Source organism: Meles meles, chromosome 19, assembly GCF_922984935.1.
Source record: "Meles meles chromosome 19, mMelMel3.1 paternal haplotype, whole genome shotgun sequence".
In the NCBI taxonomy this organism is placed as follows: Eukaryota; Metazoa; Chordata; class Mammalia; order Carnivora; family Mustelidae; genus Meles; species Meles meles.
In genome coordinates, this window is record NC_060084.1 from 48,910,085 (window position 1) to 48,932,321 (window position 22,237).

The 22,237-nt window shown below is 50.9% G+C and overlaps 1 protein-coding gene across 3 annotated transcripts in view; it reads right to left on the bottom strand.

Moving 5' to 3' along the window:
- Positions 1–20: 20 nt before the first annotated feature.
- ERCC1 (ERCC excision repair 1, endonuclease non-catalytic subunit) overlaps positions 21–22,237 on the bottom strand; it is a 31,139-nt gene continuing 8,922 nt past the window's right edge. Inside the window, exons 2-13 of one of the 3 annotated variants that reach the window (XM_045987660.1) lie at positions 19,454–19,581; positions 18,049–18,186; positions 12,782–12,964; positions 12,193–12,304; positions 11,030–11,245; positions 8,367–8,470; positions 7,107–7,206; positions 5,882–5,958; positions 2,357–2,456; positions 851–922; positions 547–615; positions 21–225 (exon numbers count right to left, since the gene is read on the bottom strand). In XM_045987660.1, the coding sequence (XP_045843616.1) occupies positions 172–225; positions 547–615; positions 851–922; positions 2,357–2,456; positions 5,882–5,958; positions 7,107–7,206; positions 8,367–8,470; positions 11,030–11,245; positions 12,193–12,285 (885 nt within the window). In that variant the 5' untranslated portion in view covers positions 12,286–12,304; positions 12,782–12,964; positions 18,049–18,186; positions 19,454–19,581 and the 3' untranslated portion in view covers positions 21–171. Of the gene's footprint in view, positions 226–546; positions 616–850; positions 923–2,356; positions 2,457–5,881; positions 5,959–7,106; positions 7,207–8,366; positions 8,471–11,029; positions 11,246–12,192; positions 12,305–12,571; positions 12,596–12,775; positions 12,965–18,048; positions 18,187–19,453; positions 19,582–22,237 lie in introns of those variants that run through there. The other 2 variants (XM_045987659.1, XM_045987662.1) reach the window with 2 other exon arrangements.

The following is a 22,237-nucleotide window of genomic DNA, read 5'->3' on the forward strand; positions in this document are numbered from 1 at the left end:
CTGAGGGCTGCCATTAGGAAAAGCTGGAGGTGACCACCTGGACCAGCAGAGAGCGAGCACAGAGGACCCTGCCCTCCTCCCCACCCTGGGTGACTGCTCCAGCACGCCAGCAGCAGCCTGGGCCAGGAAAATGCTTTATTGTTACACCAAGGGCCTCCTTTGAAGCTGAGGTCATCGGGGCACTTTCAGGAAGGGCTCGTGTAGGACGTCAAACAGCCTCCGGGCCTGGGTGAGAGCAAGAAAGAAACGAGGAGCCTGTTATTAAATGAGCCATTTGTTTGCTGCATCTGGAGTGGGCTTTGCTTCTTTCCCTGTCAGTCGGAGGGGGCTCTGGGGACTAGGAGAGAAAGAGACAGATCTTGAGTCTGTCCCAGACTGACTGTGTGAGTTTGCGCTGGTCCCCACCCTCTCGGGGCCTTGGTTTTCCCCAGCTATAGGAGAAGCACTGTGAGCCTTCTGAAATCTTAGAGCTTTGGGATCTGAGCTCCCTTTAATTTGGAGCTCTCTCCTGCCTCGGCCCCTCAAGCCCATTCCCACATCTCTTACCTTCTGGGGTCCCAGGCCCGGGCACAAAGCCAGATCTTCCCGTGATGCAGCCATGAGCTGTTCCAGAGACTGAGGAAGATGGGAGGGAAGGGTCAGAGATGGGGAGCACGAGACTACCCTGTACCTGCTGATCGGGGGGTCTCAGAGATCCCAGGAAGGAGCTGAGGTCCTGTGTGAGGGCAGGGGAGGCAGGAAGGATGGGGGAAAAGGGCAGAGCAGTGGAAGGAAACAGCTGGGGGGGGGGGGGTCCTTGAAAAAGCAAAGGGGTCAAAATGCCCATTGGGATGAGGGAATCATTCTTTACCCCAAAAGTAGTCAGGAGGGTCTGGCTGTCTGTTTTATTGACTGACTTCACGGTGGTCAGGCATTCAGTGACCTGGAAGGGAAAGAGGCAGAGATGCATCGCGAGAAGAAATGACTGTAAGAGGGAGCCTGTGGAGGGCAGTGCTGGGTCACCACTGTGTCCCCAGACACCCTGCATGCAGGCGTTGAAGTAAATGCCTTTTTCTTTGATTAAAAAGTTCATCTCAGGGGCGCCTGGGTGGCTCAGTGGATTAAGCCGCTGCCTTCGGCTCAGGTCATGATCTCAGGGTCCTGGGATCGAGCCCCGCATCGGGCTCTCTGCTCCGCGGGGAGTCTGCTTCCTCCTCTCTCTCTGCCTGCCTCTCTGCCTAATTGTGATCTCTCTCTCTGTCAAATAAATAAATAATAAAAAAAAAAATCTTTAAAAAAAAAAAAAAAGTTCATCTCAGTAGGTTACCTGGGTAATGTCTGCCTTCAGTTCAGGGTCCTGGCATCAAGCCCTGTGTCGGGCCCCCCTGCTCAGTGCAGGGCCTCTCCTGCCTCTGCTCCTCCTCCCCCCAACCCCCCACGCCATGCTCTCACAAATAAAATCTTAAAAAATAATAATAAAACAATTTTAAAAAATATAAGTTCATCTCAGAGTGGTCTCCACCCAGGTGAGAGGGTGTCCGTCCCATCATGAGAAGATAAATACCATTTCTCTTGAGTTGGTTCTGCCTAGGGGAAGACTACAGGCTCTGAAGTCCCATGTGAGTTCAAAACCACAGCCCACTGCTTGCTCCCTGTGAGGGCTGGGCATGGGAATGGACCCCTCTGGGCCTCTTTTCAGGCAAGTGAAAGATTACCCACCTCAGCGATGGCTGTGAATGTCCACCATTATTCAGTCATGGGAGCCCAGGTTAAATAATTCATTCAGCCAGTACTCCCTGAGCACCCACTGAGTACTGCGTGTGCTGGGGACATAGCAGAGACTGAGCCAGCCTGGCCCTCCTGGGGCTCCCAGTCTAGTGTGGGAGACACAGCAGCTCCTGACAGTGGTGACCCACACAGGGAGGGCTCGGGGAGGAGACCCCAACGGGGGCACTTGACCTGGCCAAGGGATCAGGGAGGGCTTCCTGGAGAAGGAGGCATCAAAGCTGACATGGGAAAGATGGGATTAGGCAGGCAGGCAGAGGGAACAGAAGGTCACAAGCTTAGAGGAGTGAGCCATGTCTGGGAGAAGTGACAGAATGTGACACCAGGGGCAGATAGGGCTGCTGGGCATTATAGGCAGGGCCTTGTAGAGTGTGGTGAGGAGGCCAGGCTTCCCTGAAGGCACTGGGGAGCCATGGGAGGGTTCTGAGCTGGGGAAGGCAGAATCAAGTTTGTGCTTAAAGAAGACCCCTCTAGCCACTGTGTGAGTGAGAAAGGGGAGAAGGAGCTGAGAGTGGGATGGGGAGAAGAGGTAAGGTTCGAGCCTCGGGAAGGAGCTGGGGGAGGCCTGGGAAGGGAGGTGCCGTGGCCTCACCCGGGAGACGAAGTCCTGCTCCAGCTTCTCCATCAGGAGGTCCGCTGGCTTCTGCTCATAGGCCTTGTAGGTCTCCAGGTAGCGCCCGGCCTCCTCGGGGCTGGGGTGAGAACATTCGGGTCAGCCAGGGGGAGGGGGGCATGTTTTAGGTTCATTATGTTCATTATGATGCTAACTCAAATACAGAGGGGAAAAAAATGAACTTTCCTCCTCTAAATGTTCCCTGGAGACAACCCCGGCCAGGCGCACCTTTGCTGGCTAAGGGGCTGAGCCTGGGAGCCCAACCCGCTGGATTCAGGTGGCTCCTGCCCACTTGAGTGACCCTGGGGCCAGTGATTTTCTCTCTCTGGGCCTCAGTCTCCTCATCTGTAAAGTGGAGTGGGTGGCAGAATTGCGACAATTATAGGAGCCATGGCTTCAAGGGCGCCTCTCTGCCTACTTGTGATCTCTCTCTGTCAAAATTAATAAATAAAATCTTTAAAAAAAAAAAAAAAAAAAAAAAAAAAACATGAGCTATTCTGGAAGGAAAGCGGGTATGTGGAGTTTGAGAGGGAGAAAAAACCAGAAACACTGTTACTCTCTTCCCAGCCCCAGGAAGACCAATTCAGGAGACATTCAGTCCTCACTGCCAGTTTTTAATGTAGCATGCCTTCAAGAGGAAGGCCGAGGGCGAGCTGACAGCCGAATCTTACTATAGCCGCTAACAACCTGAGAATCACAATTTTCACATCAGGCACGGGTTCCTCTGACCTGTAACCAACTGCTTCAAAGGTAGGCGACCTAAGCATATCTTCACAAGGCTCTATCTGTGTGCAGAAGAAAGTAACTCAAGTTTATTGGCTCTGGGAAGAAGCTGGCCTTTTTTGTTCGGGGAACTTGCGAAGAGTGAGTTGAGTGGAAGTAAATAAAGGATTCAGGGTCAAGGCCTTAGGAAAGGTAAGGAGCAATGTTTTTTGGTTTCTTTTTTTTTTTTTTTTAAATTAAGTGATGGTTCATATTCTCAAAGAAACATTCATTTTTCTAATTCTTTTCCCATTAGACGGGCGTTGTGGCTTTTCTCTTCAGCAGGATTATTGTTAACGGTTCTTTTTTTTTTTTTTTTTAAAGATTTTATTTATTTATTTGACAGAGAGAGAGATCACAAGTAGGCAGAGCGGCAGGCAGAGAGAGAGGGAGAAACAGGCTCCCCGCCGAGCAGAGCCTGACTCGGGGCTCGATCTCAGGACCCTGAGATCATGACCTGAAAGCCAAAGGCAGAGGCTCAACCCACTGAGCCACCCAGGCAAAAGATTTTTATTTATTATTTGATAGACAAGGATCATAAGCAGGCAAAGAGGCAGGCAGACAGAGGGGGAAGCAGGCTCCCTGCTGAGCAGAGAACTCAATGCAGCTCAATCCCAGGACCCTGAGATCATGACCTGACCCAAAGGCAGAGGCTTTAACCCACTGAGCCACCCAGGCGCCCCTCCTGTTATAGTCCTTAATAATTTGTTCAGGACCGGGGCACCTGGGTGGCTCAGTGGGTTAAGCCACTGCCTTTGGCTCAGGTCATGATCTCAGGGTCCTGGGATCGAGTCCCGCGTCCAGCTCTCTGCTCAGCAGGGAGCCTGCTTCTCTCTCTCTCTGCCTGCCTCTCTGTCTACTTGTGATCTCTCTCTCTCCTGTCAAATAAATAAATAATTAAAAAAAAAAAAATTAAAAAAAAAAAAATAATTTGTTCAGGACCCTCACGTTACCATGCTGTGTCAGGTCCTAGAATCTGCTTTCTTTTTCACATTCTGCAATATAAGCAGGATGTCTTCCCCTGTCAGCAGAAGGAGTCTGGCCTCTTTTATTTAATGGTTGCAAAATATTCCATGATTTGCATGTAAAGACATAGGAACCATTCGCCATCATGGGAGTCTAGATGCATGCCAGGTGCTGCTCTAACTCATGATGGTCCGAAGCTTCCAGAAACCCCCCATCCTCACCCAAAGCTCCTATATGGCACTTAATATTTTCAAACCATTATACAGAGGAGCAAACATGGACCAGCGGGGTGGGGTCACTTGCCCAAAATGACACAGCTGGCTGAGAGAAACAGCACCTTTAACTTTATGTGACATGACGCTACTTCCCACAAAATAGAGTAACGTTTACAATTGCTTTTGTTTTAATATACAACTAACTTGGGGGCGCCCGGCTGGCTCAGTCAGTAGAGTATGTGACTCTTGATCTCTTGGGGTCGTGAGTTCAAGGTCATGACCTGGCCTATCTGCCTGATGGAACATTACACAGCTGGGAAAGAATGTGCATCCAGACAATGGGATATTATTCAGCAGTAAGAAGTGAGCTTCCAAATCACAAGAACGCCTGAAGGAACCTTAGAAGCATATTGCTAAGTGAGAGAAGCCAATCTGGAAAGGCTTCTGTGAGGTTAAGAGGAAACTTCTACGGTCTCTGTGCCTGGTTTCTGGCACATAGCTCGGGAGACCCTTGTACCTTCCTCAGAGAAAAGAGCACAAGGATGGGGTGCCTGGGTGGCTCAGTGGGTTAAAGCCTCTGCCTTTGGCTCAGGTCATGATCTCAGGGTCCTGGGATCGAGCCCCGCATTGGGCTCTCTGCTCAGTGGGCAGCCTGCTTCCTCCTCTCTCAAACAAATAAATAAAATTTTAAAAAATAAAGTTGATATTTTTTCATGTGTTTTGGCAACCTGAATTAGACGCTTATTTGGGCTCTTACTGACTTCTGGAAATTTCTTTCCACATACAAATATATAATAAATATTTAAATATATGCATATAAGTATAAATATTTAAGTGTATTAACACTGTATAAATATAACATATATACATACATAAATTAGAGATGTTAAATCTTTATTTTATACATATATATATACACAAATTGTGTATGTGTATATATATATATGTGCACAGCAAGTACTTTTTTGTAATTTGTCACTTGGCTTTTAACTTTATTTACAGTCTCTTACTATCCAGAAGTCTTAAAGTTTTAATATTCTCAAATCAGCCAAACCTTTTCCTTTATGGCTTTGGGGTTTTGGGTCTTGCTTTAGACCCAAAACTTTTCCTACCCCAAGATTACAAAAACACTCTCCTGTAAGATTTCTTCTAATACCTTGTGTGTTTTTTTTTGATGTCTCTAATTTGTCAGGATTTAATTTTTCTTTATGGTGTGAGGAAGGGATATCTTTTTTCCAATTAGAAATTGGCCAATCTACATTGTCTTTAGAAACCCAGATGTGGAATTAGTTATTCAGACAGACTTTATGTCTAACTTGTCAGTGCCTGGTATGGTTCTGGCAATCTGCTCTCGGTTACCTGTTTTTGTGACCATGGCCCTCTAAGATATTAAGACCCTATTTTAAAGATGAAGACATTGAGGCCCAGAGGGAGGCAGTGCCTGGACCAGGCTCATACGGGGAGTTCATGGCAGGAGAAGGAAAGATCTGGGGGGGGGGGGGTGGGCAGTGGACTGACTCTCGGGATGGAGCCTGACCTGGGCGGGGAACCTCGGTCTCACCTCCAGGCAAGGACTAGGGTGCAGTCAGCCAGGATGCACATCTTGGCCAGCTCCTTGAGGGCCTGCTGAGGATCTTTCTGGATGGAAAAGAAAACCAGAATGAGAAATCTGGTAGAAAGCAAGGGATTGCAGTCTTGAAAACACAGTAGGTTAGGATGCCAAGCACCTTCCACTTGACTGACACGTGCTAAGCTCTGACCGGGAGCCCACCTGTGCCAGGCAGTGCCACAAGCCCGCAGCAACCAAGACAGCCCAAGCTCTGCCTTCTCGGGCTCACAGTCTGATGAGGTAGATAAACTGTCCCCGCACAGTGATGAGCCACAGTGGCCAGTACTGAGATGGGAGCGTAGGAGCATCTGACCTGCCCAGGGGATCAGGGAGAGCTTCCTGGAGGAAGGGACATCTGAGCTGAGATCTGAAGGAGGATGAAGAGGTGCGAAGGAGGCAAAGGAGAGCAAAAATGGAATTCCACAGAGAACAGCTTGTCCAAAGGATGGGAGGGGAAAGAGGGCTTGAGGAGTTATGATTCACATAGTATGTGAGAATAATGTAAAGGGGTGACCACACGGAAGCTTAGATGTGAACCCAGAGGGGCGCCTGGGTGGCTCAGTGGGTTAAACCTCTGCCTTTGGCTCAGGTTGTGATCTCGGGGTCCTGGGATTGAGCCCCGCTTCCGGCTCTCTGCTCAGCGGGGAGCCTGCTTCCCCCTCTCTCTCTGCCAAATAAGTAAATAAAATCTTAAAAGAAAAAAAAGAAAAGAAATGAACCCAGAGCATGGGGCATAGGGGGCAGGCACACAGGGCCTCACAGGCCACAGAGGGCACTGGAGAGCCACGGAGAGATCTAGACAGATCTGTGCTTTAGGGAAACTCCTCTGGCTGCAGTAAGGAGGGAAGGCACTGAGGTTGGAGGCCATGAGACAAGAGAAGAGGCTGGAGCCAAGCCCCCAGATGAGAGGATGACACAGATTCAAGACACATTCAGGCAGCAGAGGGCTGGGTTCGGCCGAAGTGGGATGGGGAAGGAGGAGACAGATGATTTTACCCTCCGACCCCCCTTGCCAATACAGGGTGTCAATCCCAGACGTGAGAGGTGGTTCCTCACTGAGGTTTCAGCTCTCATCTTCCCTCAGGATTCAATAGTCCACTTGGTGGCCGTGAGGCCCAACGTGCCCCATTTCACAGACGGGGCCAATGAAGCCGGTAGGGAAGTGACCGCTGCTTACCACGTCCACCTGGACGAGCAGGACCCGCAGGGCGAAGCTCTTCCCCAGGCTCTGCAGCCGCTCGTGGATGTAGTCTGGGTGGAGGTTGTGGTAGCGAAGGCTGGGGGGCAGGGAAGAGGAAGGGATTGGGAGGCCTCAGTCTCCCCGAGACCCCAGGAGCCCTTCTTCAGTCCCGCTGGCAGGCAGAGGGCGTGGGCAGCACAGGGATCTGAGGCTCAGAGAAGCGAAGGGCGTGGCCCGGCTCACCCAGCAAGGCAGGGGCACCGTGGAGTTCGCAGCGAGGGCTGCCTGGCTCTGCTCCCTGGAGGGACAGACCCCAGGTTCCTCACGGAGGCAGGCAAGAGACTTGGGCTTTCGGTAGAGGATAGGAAACCAGGGATCCGAGAGCGTGGACTGAGGGACACTGTGCAGCTGGTCTTGGGAGGCAGGCCCATCCCAGGGACTGTCTGCTTTGGCCTCAAAGGGCGCTGGCAGGGGGAAGGGGTGGCTTCTCCACCCAGGGAACTAGGGGACATCTCTGCCCAGCAGCCGCCAGCTCTCCCACCTTGCAGGGAGGACAGGAACTTAGAAGTTTCACTTCCCCCTCAAGCTCTGTCTGGAGAGGAACCCCGGGGAGTAGAGAGGGAACGGGCTTCATGGCGGCAGAGGGTAGAGAAATCCTGGTTCTCATCAACTCGTCCTAGATGTCTGGGACATGAGTGACCTGACCCCTTCTTCCCTCAGACCCAGAAGTCCAGGCCCCCAGCTCCCTCCCTCCCTCAGACCCAGTAGCCCAGGCTCCCAGCCTCCTCCTCCTTCAGACCCAGGAGCCTAAGGCCTCCAGCTCTCTCCTCTCTCAGACCCAGGAGTCCAGGCCCCCCAGCCTCCTCCTCCATCAGACCCAGGAGTCCAGGCCCCCAGCCCCTCCTCCCTTAGACTCAGAAGTCCAGGCCATCAGTTCCCTCCTCCCTCAGACCCAGGAGCCCAAGCCCCCAACTCCCTCCTCCCTCAGAGCCAGGAGCCTAAGGCCCCCCAGCCCTGTCCTCCCTAAGACTGAGAAGCCCATGCCCCCAGCCCCTCCTCCCTCAGACCCATAGTCTGGGCTTGCAGCTCTTCTGACTCTGGGCACCTCCAGGCTAAGACCTTTTCCTCCCATACAAGGTCCCATGAAGGCCCAGAGCCAAAAGGGTCACATGCAAAGGTCTCCCAGTGAACAGTCCATAACACCGGGGCTATCCTCCCAGGCCTCCCTGGAAGGTGGGGCAGCCCCTCAGAGCTCACCTGAGAAACAGGGCACAGGTGCTCTGGCCCAACACGTAGTCAGGAAGCACGTCACCGAACTCCCAGGGCACATTACGCACAAACTTCAGCACGGGGTTGCCCCTCTGGGGAGGGAGGAAGGGCCAAAGCCATTAACAGGGATAACCCTGGGACTACGGCCACCCCAGGGCCCCCTCCCCCACCACTGTCAACACCTCCCCACCTCTTCCTGCCTATGCCTGTGGTCCTCCTCTCCAGAGTCTACCTCCTCAGCCTGAAATGTCCTTGGTGCTCTGGCTCTGACCTAAGCCCCTCCCCCCAGCCCTGAGCCTTAACTAAAGGATCCCTGAGTCTCTCTAGCTCAGCCCTCTCCCCTGGCCCCACGTGTGTGTCCTGGAGCTGTGGGACACTTCCTCCAGGAGGTCTGCCTCACTGCCTCCCAAGTGCCTTCAGCATCAGCCCTCATACCTGCCCCTCCAACCGGCCCCACTTCGGGGACAGCCCCACCATCCAGACACCCGAGCCTGGTCATGGACATGTCCCTCTCCCCCTCCTCCTCCAGTTAGGATGTCTACCTGAGACAGGATCCCATTTTCATTTTTAAAGGATTACTTTGGGGCATCTGGCTGGCTCAGTCAGTTAAGCATCTGCCTTGGGCTCAGGTCATGATCCCAGGATCCTGGGATGGAGCCCTCCATCGGGCTCCCAGCTCCCTCTACCCCTCCCCGCTGCTCATGATCTCTCTCTCTCAAATAAACAAAATACTTTTTTAAAAAGGATTACTGGGCACCTGGGTGGCTCAGTGGGTTAAGCCACTGCCTTCGGCTCAGGTCGTGATCCCGGAGTTCTGGGATCGAGTCCTGCATCAGGCTCTCTGCTCTTCGAGGAGTCTGCTTCTCCCTCTAACCTTCTCCCCTCTCATGCTCTCTCTCACTCTCTCTCAAATAAATAAATAAAATCTTAAATAAATAAATAAATAAACAAATAAATAAATGGATCACCTAGTCCCCTTCACACCCACAAGAATGGCCGAAACGGTCAAAAAGACAGACAAGGAAAGGCGGTGAGGATCTGGGCAAACTGGAACACCCGCCCACTGCTGGCGGGAACCTAAACTGAAGCCGCGTTGGAGAAAATGGTTTGGCAGTTCCTAAAAAAGTTCCCTCTAGAGCCTCCCCATGACCCAGCAAGTCCACGCCTGCATAAATTCCCCAGAGAACCGAAAACCCACATCTACTAAAAAACCCGAATGCAAATGTTCGGGGCAGCATCTTCGGGATAACCAATGAGTACCAACAGCGGAGGGAGGAGAACCCCCGCCCGGCGCCCCCACACGCCAGGATACCCTCAAGCCCGTGAAGGGGAAAGAAGGAAGCACAGACTCATGCTTCCTTGGGGAGGAACCTGAAAGCCTTATGCCAGGTGAAAGGAGCCAGACGACAGCCGACAGACATGTGGGTTGTCTGCACTTTTTGGCTATTTGAAACAAACCTGCGGGGACCACTCGTGCCCCAGATTTTGTACGGATGTATGTTGTCTTATCTCTGGAACGTCTACCTGGAAGTAGACTTGCTGGGTCATACAGTAACTCTTTTTTTTTTTTTTAAGATTTTATTTATTTATGTGACAGCGAGAGACATCACAAGTAGGCGCCCAGGCGCCCCTCTTATTTTTCTTTTAAGATTTTATTTTTGTGGGGGGCGTCTGGGTGGGCTCAGTGGGTTAAGCATCCGACTCTTGTTTTCAGCTCAGGTCATGATCTCAGGGCCGTGGGATCGAGCCCTACGTTGGGCTCCATGCTCAGTTGGGAGTCTGCTGGAGGTTCCCTTCCTCTGCCCCCCTTGCTTCCTCTCTCTCAAATAAATAAATAAAATCCTTCTAAAAAATTATATATATTTTTGGGGCACCTGGGTGGCTCAGTGGGTTGAGCCTCTGCCTTTGGCTCAGGTCATGATCTCAGGGTCCTGGGATCGAGACCTGCATCAGGCTCTCTGCTCAGCAGGGAGCCTGCTTTCCTTCCTCTCTCTGCCTGCCTCTCTGCCTACCTATGATCTCTGTCTGCCAAATAAATAAATAAAATCTTTTAAGAAAAAAGAAGCAGTTTTTGAATGAATGAACAAACCCAGGGGACAGGAAATTTAGTTGCACTAATGTGGTCACACCCCCAAAAAGAAGAGTCAGAGTGTTACAGACTAAACTTTTGTGTCTCCCCTACCCAAATTCACATGTGGAAATCCTAACCCATGATGTGATGGTATTAGGAGGTGAGGAGAGGCGATTTGGTCATGAAGGTGGAGCCCCCGTGAGGGGGATTAGGGCTTCATAAAAGGGACTCCAGAGCGCTCCTTCACCCCTTCTGCTGTGTGAAGACACAGCGAGAAGACAGCAGTCTATGAACCGGGGTCCTTCCTGGACACTGCCAGGGCCTTGATCTTGGACTTCCCAGGCTCCAGAACTCTGAGAAATAAATGTTTGCTGTTTAAACTACCCGGCCTATGGTATTTTTGTCATACCAAACAACAGGACACAGGGCCACCTCAACCCATACGTGGCACTTGAATGGATGAATGAAAGAGGAGCCCAGCCCGGAGCACAGTGGCCAGAGCTCAGCCTCCCTTTTACTACCCACCAGAACTCCCTGCCCCATAACCCGAGTCTCCCCCACTTCTCCATCCCGTCCTCACCTGGCGGGGGCTCACAATGATGCTGTTGGATTTCGCCCCTGGTTTGGGGGCCGGATTAGCAGTCTCTCCTGCCAGGGGCTCGGGCCCCGGGGGTTGTGGCGCTCCAGCCCCTCCTGGAGGTCCCGAGATGGCATACTCAGCGTATGTCTGAGGGGCTGCCTGAGGTGAGGTCTCCACGGTGGGCAGGCTCCGGGTGGATTTGAATAAGGGCTTGACCTGTGCAAGGGAGGGGAGTGTCAAAATCAAGATCGAGCCCCTTCTCCCCACTCCTCAGCCTCTGCACTGGTCCCGGCCACTGTGTTCTCTCCCTTGGACCCCTGCAGTCACCTCCTCACCAGCTCCCTGCCGACACCCTTACTCCCACAGTCTGTTCACTGTCATTTCATGACCCTCTGCTTGGAGACCTTGGTGGCTTCCATCTCAGAGCAAAAGCCGAAGCTGTCACCACAGCCCACAAGACTCTGGACGATCTGTCCCTGCCCCCTTGCCTCAGGGGGGGCGGGGTCTCACCTCTCACCTCTTTTTTGCTTTCTCTAGTCTAGTCCCAATGGCCTTCTTCCTGCCTTGAACTCCCTGGGCCTTTGCACTGGCTGTCCCTTCTGCCTCCAGAAGTTCTCACACAGCTCACTCTCTCACCTCTTTCAGATCACGGGGAGATGTCACCTCCTCAGAGAAGCAGTCTCTTCACGTAAGATAGCACCTCTCCCCCGTCACCCCCTATACCCTTAGCCCACTCTGTTTTTCTTCCTAGCACCTAGCGACCAGCTAGTCCTCAGTACTAGCCAATTGTTTTCCCGTAGGAGTGCAATCTCAGCGTCGTCAGCTGCTTCCATTTACCAAAACATGCCCAAAGCGCAGACTTTCTTTTTAATTGCAAAGCCTTCCAATTCTCAAACGTCAGCAATAAACTGTTTTGCCAACCAGGGTGCCGTCTACATAAAACAGGGCTTGCCGGTTCGCTGTCCCTGCCCGGAGCCCTCTCCTGGAATCACCATGACATTTTACAAATAGGGAAACAGACTTGCAGGGAGCAGAAGTGTTTTCCCAAGGTGACCCAGATCACATTTCCTAACCCACACGGGTGGCCACAGGACCCTTCCTGTCCTCCTTCCTCTCAATCGCCCGCCCAACCTCCCAGCCTCCTCCCCATCTCCTCGTCCTACCCCTGCAGGAGGGGCCTCATCCTCCTCCAGCGGTATGAAGAATTTCTTCCTCGTGGGTGGCCCAGAGGGCTGCCACACTCCCTCTTCGTCCATCCCAAGGTTCTTCTGGGGCCTGGAAATGAAGACATGGCGGCGGGGGCGAGGGAGACACCAGCGCCTGCATTCCCATCCTCCCAGCAGGAACCCCCACTCACTGCCATCCCACCCCAAAAATCCCGGGGCTCCGCAGCGTCAAGTTTCAAACACCCAGTGCCCGGGATTCTTTAAAGCCCCGCCCACAGGGAGCCTCCACCTTCAGCTCGCCCCGCCCCTTACCGGTCCAGGCGTTCCATTAGCCCCGCCCCTCAAGGTCCCCACTTTCTATTCGCCCCGCACTCACTGTTCCCCGCCTTCCGTTGGTCCAGTCCAGCCTCTGTCCCCTCCTTCCCGCCCCCAGGGCTCGCACCTGATACCCTCCCCTCGCTCCATCTCGTCCTTCTCTCAAACACTGCAACGATTGATTGGCTCCTGTGGCTGCCAATCGCCTCCCCCTCCCCCCGCCCCTCTCGACCGAGCCGGCGGTTGGAGCGCCGCGAGGACTCACCCTTGCCCCCGAGCCGCCAGTGAAAAACCGGAGAGGGACCGAGGCTTCCCACCGCCGACGCGGCCAGCGCGTCCCCGGACTCGCCGCACTTCCGGCCTCTCTAGCCCCCGATTCGGCTCTCACCGTTCCCCAGAGGGGTAGAGCTTCGAGAGGGGCGGTCCCCGCGCAGCTCTCTATGGTCCTGGAGGACTGCGGAGGTTTGGGTTGGAGAAAGCGGTTGACTTAGCCACCTGAATGTCTGCGGTTGCCGAGGAGTTCCATTTCGGTGCCCTTATGAGGCTCGAGCTCCCGACAGGATTCACTGCGAGGGTGGGGTGGGGTGGGGTGGAGTGGAGGAGCGGGGTTGGGGGCGGAATGGCTGGAGATCAAATTAGGTTCCTCCGGGGCATTTGGGTGGCTTAGTGGGTTAAGCCTCTGCCTTCGGCTCAGGTCATGATCCCAGTGTCCTGGGATCGAGCCCCCCATCGGGCTTTCTGCTCAGCGAGGAGCCTGCTCCCCCCGCCCCCCCGCACCGCCTGCTTGTGATTTCTCTCTGTGTTAAATAAATAAATAAAACCTTAAAAAAAAATTAGGTTCCTCCTCTCAGTCCAGACTTGGGTTCACATCCCAACTCTGGGCCATTCACTTGGCCTCGGTTTCCACATTAATTCATTCGTTCATTCCACACGTACTCCCGAGCGCCTCCTCTGTTCCTGGCCCTGTGCGGGGCAGTGCTAGCGATTCAGCGGTGACCACTGACAAGCACAGCTCCCTCCTATCCTCCTGGGGCTTCCAGTCCAGTGGGCGAAACACACTTGAGTTCCCAGTGACCGCCCGGAGTGGGAGACCGGGGACCGCCGGCGGGAGGGGAGGGGAAAGAAGGGGCCGCCCAACCGAGCCCCAGGGTGGGGAAGGGCTTCCTGGAGGAAGAGACATCTGAGCAGAGACCTGGTTGATGAGTTTAGTATTAGTCATTTCCTGAAAGAACAGCATCACACTGTTCTAACTTGCGGCTCTCCAGTTACTAAGGAGAGAGAACATCTTTTTGTTGAGTTTATTGGTCTTATGTAGTTTGTCTTCTGTGGATTGCTTGCTCATATCCTTTGCCCATTTTTTTAATGGGGTTGTATGCCTTTTTTTTTTATTAGTCTTAATTTGTAGGAGTACTTTATGGATTGCGATTCTAATTCTTAGTTATGTATATTTCCAAGTATCCCCTCCTAGTTTGTACTTTGTATTTTAACCATTTATTTATGTCACAGAGAATTCTTAGTGTTTATTCAGAACTGTTTATCAGTCTGTTCGATGCTGACTTTGGCTTTTGGTGTATTGTTTAAGAGACCTGCCATATCCCCAAGGTCATAAAAATATCCTGTAATTACTTTGAATACTTTCAGAGTCTCGATTTTGTTTCTGTCTTTAATCCATATAAGACTTAATTTTGAAGATGCACTGTGGCAGGAATTTATGATGAATGTAGCCAACTGTCCCAATACCATTTATTTAAAAAAAAACAATACTTTCCCTAATTGTTTTTTAAAGATTTTATTTATTTGACAGAAAGAGATCACAAATAGGCAGAGAGAGAGAGAGGGAAGCAGGCTTCCCACTGAGCAGAGAGCCTGATTCGGGGCTCGATCCCAGGACCCTGAGATCATGACCTGAGCCAAAGACAGAGGCTTTAACTCACTGAGCCACCTAGGCACCCCCCTTTCCCCAATTTTGATATTTCACCTTTATCGTGAGCCAAATTCCCATATATACATGTCTATATATGTCTATTTCTGACATTTCTCTTAAGTTTTATTAATCTTTATATCTGCTCCTTGCTTCCATGCTGTACTGTTTAATGATTTTATTTTAATACATTTTGTGATCACATCAGGCAAGCCCCCCCCCCACCCCGTTCAGTTTCAAATCTGTCTTTACTGTTCTTACACCCTTTCTCTTCTAGATGGATTTTAGCAGCTTGGAATTTCAGTGAATTGATGGTTTCATTTTTTCAAAGATTTTATTTATTTATTTGAGACAGAGCGTGAGAGAGTGCACAAGCAAAGGGGAGGGGCAGAGAGAGAAGCAGACTCTGGGCTGAGCAGGGAGCTGGACATAGGGGGGTTGATCCCAGCATCCTGGGATCATGACCTGAGCCAAAGGCAGACCCTTAACTAACTGAGCCATCCTAGGGGCCTCAACTGATGGGTTAATTAAAAGACATCTTTTTCATACACCTGAATATACTGATTGTCTCTATCTCTCCAACGATTCCAGCTTTTGTTAGGAACCTACTACAGAAGTTTTTTATAAATAATTTTTATTTGTACAATTGATTCATAAATACATTTTTTATTAATCTCCTAGGAGAACTGTAACAAAGTACCCAAAACTGGGTGGCTTAAGTGACAGAAATGAATTGTCTCACAGTTCTGGAGGCTACAGGTCCAAAGTCAAGGTGTTGGCGGGGCTGTGTTCCCTCCTAGTACACAAGGAAAGGATCAGGAAAGGATCTGTTCCAGGCCTTTCTCCCAACTGCTGGTAGCCTCAGGAGTTTCTTCGCTTGTCGATGGCCATCTTCTCTCTGCGTCAGGGTCTTTTCTGTGTGTGTGTCTGTCTCTGTGCCTAAACTCCCCTGTTCATAGAGACACCAGTCAAACTGGATTAGGGCCCATGCTAATTACCTCATTTTAACTTGATTATCTCTGTAAAGACCTTATTTCCAAATAAGGTCACATTCTGAAGTACCAGGGGCTAGGACTCCAACACATCTTTTTTGGAGGACAAGCGTCAACCCATAACAATTCTGTTACTTTTTATAACCTTCTCTCTTCAGAGTTCATTTTCCTATTTGCTGGAGTCCATTCAATTCTAATGCTTTCAGAGAGCTTTCTGGACAGTCATATTCTGAGTCTGGCTCATCTCAAAGGTACCTTCATTTTGTCCTCACAATTGGAATCTTCAGTTCTGGGTTCCTAGTTATTTTTCTTGCAAAGTTAGAAGATACCAGTCCTCTGTCTCTCTGGCTTCTGCATGTCTGATAGGAAGCATACCATCCCCATGATTCTCCCTCCTACCTATGCAGGCTCATCACTGGGTGTAATTCTCCCCCAAGGTCATCTACTAGCTGTGTGACCTTGTGCCAGCCACTCAGCTTCTCTGTGCGTATCAGTTTGCTCATCTCTAAAATGGGGATGGGGCACCTGGCTGAAGCAGTCAGTAGAGTGAGTGACTCTCGATCTCCGGGTGGTGAGTTTGAGCCCCATGCTGGGTGGAGCAATTACTTAAAAATAAATAAATAAAATAAACTTTAAAAATAAATAAGATGGGGGGACACCCGCCTGGGTGGCTCAGTCGGTTAAGCGTCTGCCTTCAGCTCAGGTCATGATCCTGGAGTCCTGGGATCAAGTACCACATCCAGCTCCTTGCTCCGTGGGGAGCCTGCTTCTCCCTCTGCCTGCTTGTGTGCTCTCTCTTCCTCTCTTTCTCTGTGACAAATACATTTTTTTAAAAATCTTAAATAAGATGGGAATAACAATAGTAGATGTATTACGAGAATGGAATGAATTACATGTCACAAGCCTAAAACTGAACTTGGCACACAGTAGGTGCTATATTTGATTTGAGTTTGTCATAAAAATAAAATAGCCCTAACCAAGTCCTGGACAGCAGGGGCTGAAGCTGTTGTGGTCACTGCTGTATCACCATGTCCCTCCCCACCTCACCCCACCTGCCCACCTCACCCCTCCCCACTCACCCAACCCCCACGCACCACCCCCCAGCGCCTGGCAACCAGAAGGGGCTACCAAACAGGGTATTGTGGGAACGAGCAGAGAGCAGAGGCTTGCTCCAGCAAGCAACTGCACTGCTGGGGGTCTCAGTTTCCCCATCTGTAACTGCTGAGGACTCAGTAAGACCACAGGGTACCATATCGAGATGGACAGTTCACCCACCCCTTGAATCCCTACATACTGAGCACCTACTATGTGCCAGGCACCGGGGACACAGTGGTGAACAAGTCAGCCCGGGGCCCTGCCCTGTGCGGCTGATGGTCTTATGGAGGAGACCGGCCACGAGAAGGAAGCACACAAATCAGAGAGTTTCAGAGGGCCACCTGTGCTATGAAGAAGAAAAAGCACGGCGCTGTGAGGCAGATGATGCGGGAGGGGAGCTCACACTGTCACAGGGTGAGGAGCTCTATAAATAATAAAAATATTGCCACCAACTAGAGTCCCATCGAAATAGGTTGAGCACTTACTATGAGCTAAGGCCTCACGATAATCTTCCCCTTAGGTATCGACAGGTTATTTGACATATGAGGGAACTGAGTCCCCAGCGACACAGGGAAGGACCATGGAAATGTGTCCCTGAATCCAAGGGCAAGAGATTGTATTCTAGAAAGAGACCAGCCTGGGTGGGACTAGTTTCTCCCTTCGGGGACTGGAATTGCCAAACCAACCTGCAACTCGGGCCTTTTCCGCCAGGGGGCGATGGCGCCCCGCAAGAGGATTTGGGGTGTAGAGGCGCGGGGAGCTGCTCTGCCAGAGTTTCCGCGCCCCCCGCCCGGGGACAAAACCCCTCCCAGGCGGTCTCTTCGCTACTTCCGACTCGATTCTTTGGGGGCACAAGTGCGGCAAAGGCCCCGCCGCTTGCGGTTAATGTAACGCCGAGCTTGTTGGCATTAGCGTGCAGAAAAGTTGCCCTCGGTTCTACATCATTTCCGAGTTTGATTTCTACTCGATTCCCCAACAGAACTTTCGGATCCTGCTTTCGAAGCTTCCCGACTCCCAGAGTGGCGAGCTCGAATGTTTCACCTGTCCCCACTCATATTCCGCGCCCTCCTTCCAAACGCTCCAAGTTCAAATCCCAGCAGCAATTCCAGTTCCCCCGGTGACTTCTCGAATCAGACTCCTGCTCCAGTCCCAAAACCTTCCCCTAATCCTAACTTTGAGTTTCCTCTGCGCCTCGGAGATGTTGGAATGGAGACGGAGAATATGGGGACCCCCGCCCCTAATTCCGCCGGAGGAACGCTGGGCGAGGGGCAGAGAACCGCCATCCGAAAGCTCTGGAAGCGGGGGTGCGGCCGAGGGGCGCAGTGACCAGGCCGGCGTCCCCACCCGCCTCTAAACTTAGCCGCAGTGACGCGCGGCCCGGCGATCGCGCGGCGAGGCTGGGGACGCAGGGGGGCCAGAGCGGAGGGGGGCGGCTCCGCTCCGTGAGCCTCTATTTATAGCGCCCGGAGCCCGAAATAGCGCGGAGCGGAGCGGCCTGCATGACGCGGGAGCCGCCGGGGACTGACTCACCCGGCCCGGAGCGGCGGCCCCCGGATGGGGGACAGTGGAGGCGCCCGGCCCCGACCCCGCGCCATCCCTGGCACCTCTTCTCCCCGGCCGTCCCAAGTGTGCACCGGTCGCTGGTGGATATGCAGCAAAACGGAGGATCTGCAGCACGAGAGACTGAGGTTAGATCAGTGGTGGGACTTCCCCAGAAGGCCCCAGAACCAAGGAACTAACTTTGTTTGCTTATTTATTTTTTCTGCCCAGTGCGGGGCTTGAGCTCACGACCCTGAGATCCAGAGTCTCATGCTTTACCGACTGAGCCAGCCAGCGGCCCCCCTCCAGAAACTAAATTTATACAAAAAGAGGTTGGGAAGGAAGGGGAATTTTAAAAACACAAAACAAAAACAAAACACCTAGATATGCACACCTATTTCCCACCAGCAACAGGATCTAAGCTTTTCTTTTTTTTTTTTTTTTTTTTTTTATGATTTTATCTATTTGACAGAGAAAGACACAGTGAGAGAAGGAACACAGGCAGGGGGAGTGGGAGAGGGAGAAGCAGGCTTCCCGCAGAGCAGGGAGCCTGATGGGGGGCTCAAACCCAGGACCCTGGGATTAGGGACCCCAGCCGAAGGCAGACGCTTAAGGACTGAGCCACCCAGGCACCCCAGGATTGAAGGATCTTGGAGACAGATGAACACAATAACCTGGCCAGTCAGTCCCGAGACCAGCGCTGTCCCCCCTCCAGGGCTCTTTGGCTGATCCTCCCACTGCCTAGAATGCCCTTCCCTGTTTCCCCATTTTTAAGAACTCATGTCCGTTAGGGACCCGGTGCTAAGGGCAATCCCCCACAAATGAAAACGCTGTGACCCACTGGACTTGGAGCACCCCAGGGATAGGGCCAAGCCCGTCTCAATCATCACCACATCCCTAGCAGCGCCCAGCCCCAAGACAGGGCTCTGGAGAAATTAACTACATGCACAAAAAGTGTTGGTAATAAAATGACGTTTCCCAAATTATAACAGCAAATGTTTATTGTATGCTCCATGCCAGACACAAGTCTGAGAGTCATCTCCTCTGGGTCTCACTACAACCTTCGTAGGAAGAGGTGCTTTTACTATTTTAATGACTCCTATCCCCATGTTAGAGATGAAGAAACCCCCGCTCAAAGAGTATCTGAGCTCAGAGAGTATCTCAGGTCAGAGAACATACAAGCTCCTCTTGCTTGTATTCAGAGCTGTCTCTTGAACCAGGTCACCTGGCCCCCAAAGGTGTTCAGTTTCCCAGGATACTGTCTCTAAGCTCTATCAAACCCGAAGCTAAGGAATGATTCTCAAAGTGAGTCCACAGAACCTTGGAGGGAGTTCCCCAGCCCTCTTTCAAGGGATTCAAGAGGTTAAGATGTTTATAATAATATTAAGATACTTACCTGCCTTTTTCATAATCACTGTCTCACGAGTGCACAGTGTAGCCTGTATAATATCACAATACACTAAACACGGCTGCAGATACAAGGACACACAGCTCTCTACTCTTGAGGCCAGACATTAAAGTGACCTGCAAAAATTATAAAACAATGTTCCTCTTCTCATTAAATATTTTCTTGTTTTGGAGTCTATGGTTATTTTTTTTTTATTTTTTTAAGGATTTATTTATTTGACAGATCACAAATAGGCAGAGAGGCAGGCAGAGTGTGTGGGGTGGGGGGAAGCAGGCTCCCCGCTGAGCGGAGAGCCTGATGTGGTGCTCGATCCCAGGACCCTGAGATCATGACCTGAGTTGAAGGCAGAGGCTTTAACCCACTGAGCCACCCAGGCGCCCCAAGTCTATAGTTATTTTAATTTAAAAATGTATGATTTTATGTTAACATGAAATTGGTTTTTTTTTAAAGATTTTATTTATTTATTTGACAGAGAGAGATCACAAGTAGATAGAGAGGCAGGCAGAGAGAGAGAGGGAAGCAGGCTCCCTGCTGAGCAGAGAGCCCGACGCGGGACTCGATCCCAGGACCCCGAGATCATGACCTGAGTCGAAGGCAGCGGCTTAACCCACTGAGCCACCCAGGCGCCCCGAAAATGTTTATTTTTTAAAAAGATTTTTTAATTTATTTGACAAGCAGAGATCACAAGTAGTCAGAGAGGCAGGCAGAGAGAGAGAGGGGGAAGCAGGCTCCCCGCTGAGCAGAGAGCCCGAAGCAGGGCTTGATCCCAGGACCCTGAGATCATGACCTGAGCTGAAGGCAGAGGCTTTAACCCACTGAGCCACCCAGGTGCCCCAAAATTGTTTATTTTTTTTTAAATGAATCAAATGTTTTTTAAATTCCTCAGTTTTAATTTTTAATGCAGTAAATATTGAAAGATATAATGCACATTAAAAAAACTCTTTGAGGGGTGCCTGGGTGGCTCAGTGGGTTAAAGCCTCTGCCTTCAGCTCAGGTCATGATCCCAGGGTCCTGGGATTGAACCCTGCATGGGGCTCTCTGCTCAGCAGGGAGCCTGCTTCCTCCTCTCTCTTTGCCTGCCTCTCTGCCTGCTTGTGATCTCCGTCTGTCAAATAAATAAATTTTTTAAAAAATTAAAAATAAATTTAAAAATAACTCTGAAAGAAAAAAAAATCCCAGCTCTTTGGGGTCCGCAATAACTTTTTTTTATAAAGATTTTATTTATTTATTTGACAGAGAGAGATCACAGGTAGGCAGAGAGGCAGGCAGAGAGAGTGAGAGGGAAGCAGGCTCCCTGCCGAGCAGAGAGCAGGATGCGGGACTTGATCCCAGGACCCTGAGATCATGACCTGAGCCAAAGGCAGCGGCTTAAACCACTGAGCCACCCAGGTGCCCCGCAATAACTTTTTTTTAACGATTTTATTTATCTATTTGAGAGAGAGAGAAAGAGTGAGAGAGAGCATGAGAGGGGAGAAGGTCAGAGGGAGAAGGAGACTCCCCACTGGGAGCCTGATACAGAACTCGATTCCAGGACTTGATCCCAGGACTCCAGGATCCCAACCGGAGCCAAAGGCAGTGGCTCAACCAACTGAGCCACCCAGGCACGCCTGGAGTCCAAAATCATTTTTAAGAGCATAAGCGGTCCTTAGACCAGAAAGTTTACAAATCACTGAACTAATAAGTGTTATATAAAGGACAGAATGTGGAACATCGGGACACCTGGGTGGCTCAGCTGGTTAAACGTCTGCCTTCGGCTCAGGTCATGATCCCAGGGTCCTGGGATCAAGCTCTACATCCGGCTCTCTGCTCAGCAGGGAGCTTGCTTCTCCCTCTCTTCTGTCTGCTCCTTCCCCTGCTTGTGCTCTCTCTCTCTCTCTCAAATAAAAAAATAAACTCTAAAAAAAACAAAAAAACAAAAAACCAAAACAAAACCGAGAGTCACCAGTGTACGTGCAGGTGGTATTTCTCTAGTTTAACTCTTTATTTTTATTATATTTTCTAGCTGATTTCTGCTATTAAACATTGTTGGTTAAAGACCTACAACTGTTGGGCCCCTGGCTGGCTCAGTCAGAAGAACGTGTGGCTATTAAACTAGGGGTTGTGAATTGAGTCCCACCCTGGATGTCGGGTTTACTTAAAAATCTTCAAACAAGGGGCGCCTGGTTGGCCCAGTGGGTTAAGCCTCTGCATTCAGCTCAGGTCATGATCTCAGGATCCTTGAGCCCCACATCGGACTCTCTGCTCATCGGGGAGCCTGCCTGCCTCTCTGCCTACTTGTGATCTCTTTCTCTGTCAAATAAATAAATAAATAATCTAAAAAAACAAAAAGCAAAAAAAAAACCCAAAACCCTTCTCTGATCCCCATTGAACATTTAAAAAAAAAAAAAAACTTCAACCAAACAAAAGATTTCCAACTATCTTTGTTGTTGTTGGTTTTTTAAAGATTTTATTTATTTGTCAGACCGAGAGAACAAGCAGAGGGAGAAGCAGGCTCCCCGCTGAGGGAGCCAGACATGGGACTCTATCCCAGGATCCTGGGATTATGACCAAAGCAGAAGGCAGACCCTCAACCGACTGAGCCAGGCATCCCTATATTTGTATTTTTAATAACAGATAAAATTTCATTAACACAAATATTTGGTGGTTGGCCTTCTAACAGGCCATCTGGCCAAATTCTTTTTTTTTTTTTTTTAAAGATCTTATTTTTTTATTTGACAGAGAGAGACACAGCCGGAGACGGAACACAAGCAGGGGGAGTGAGAGAGGGAGAAG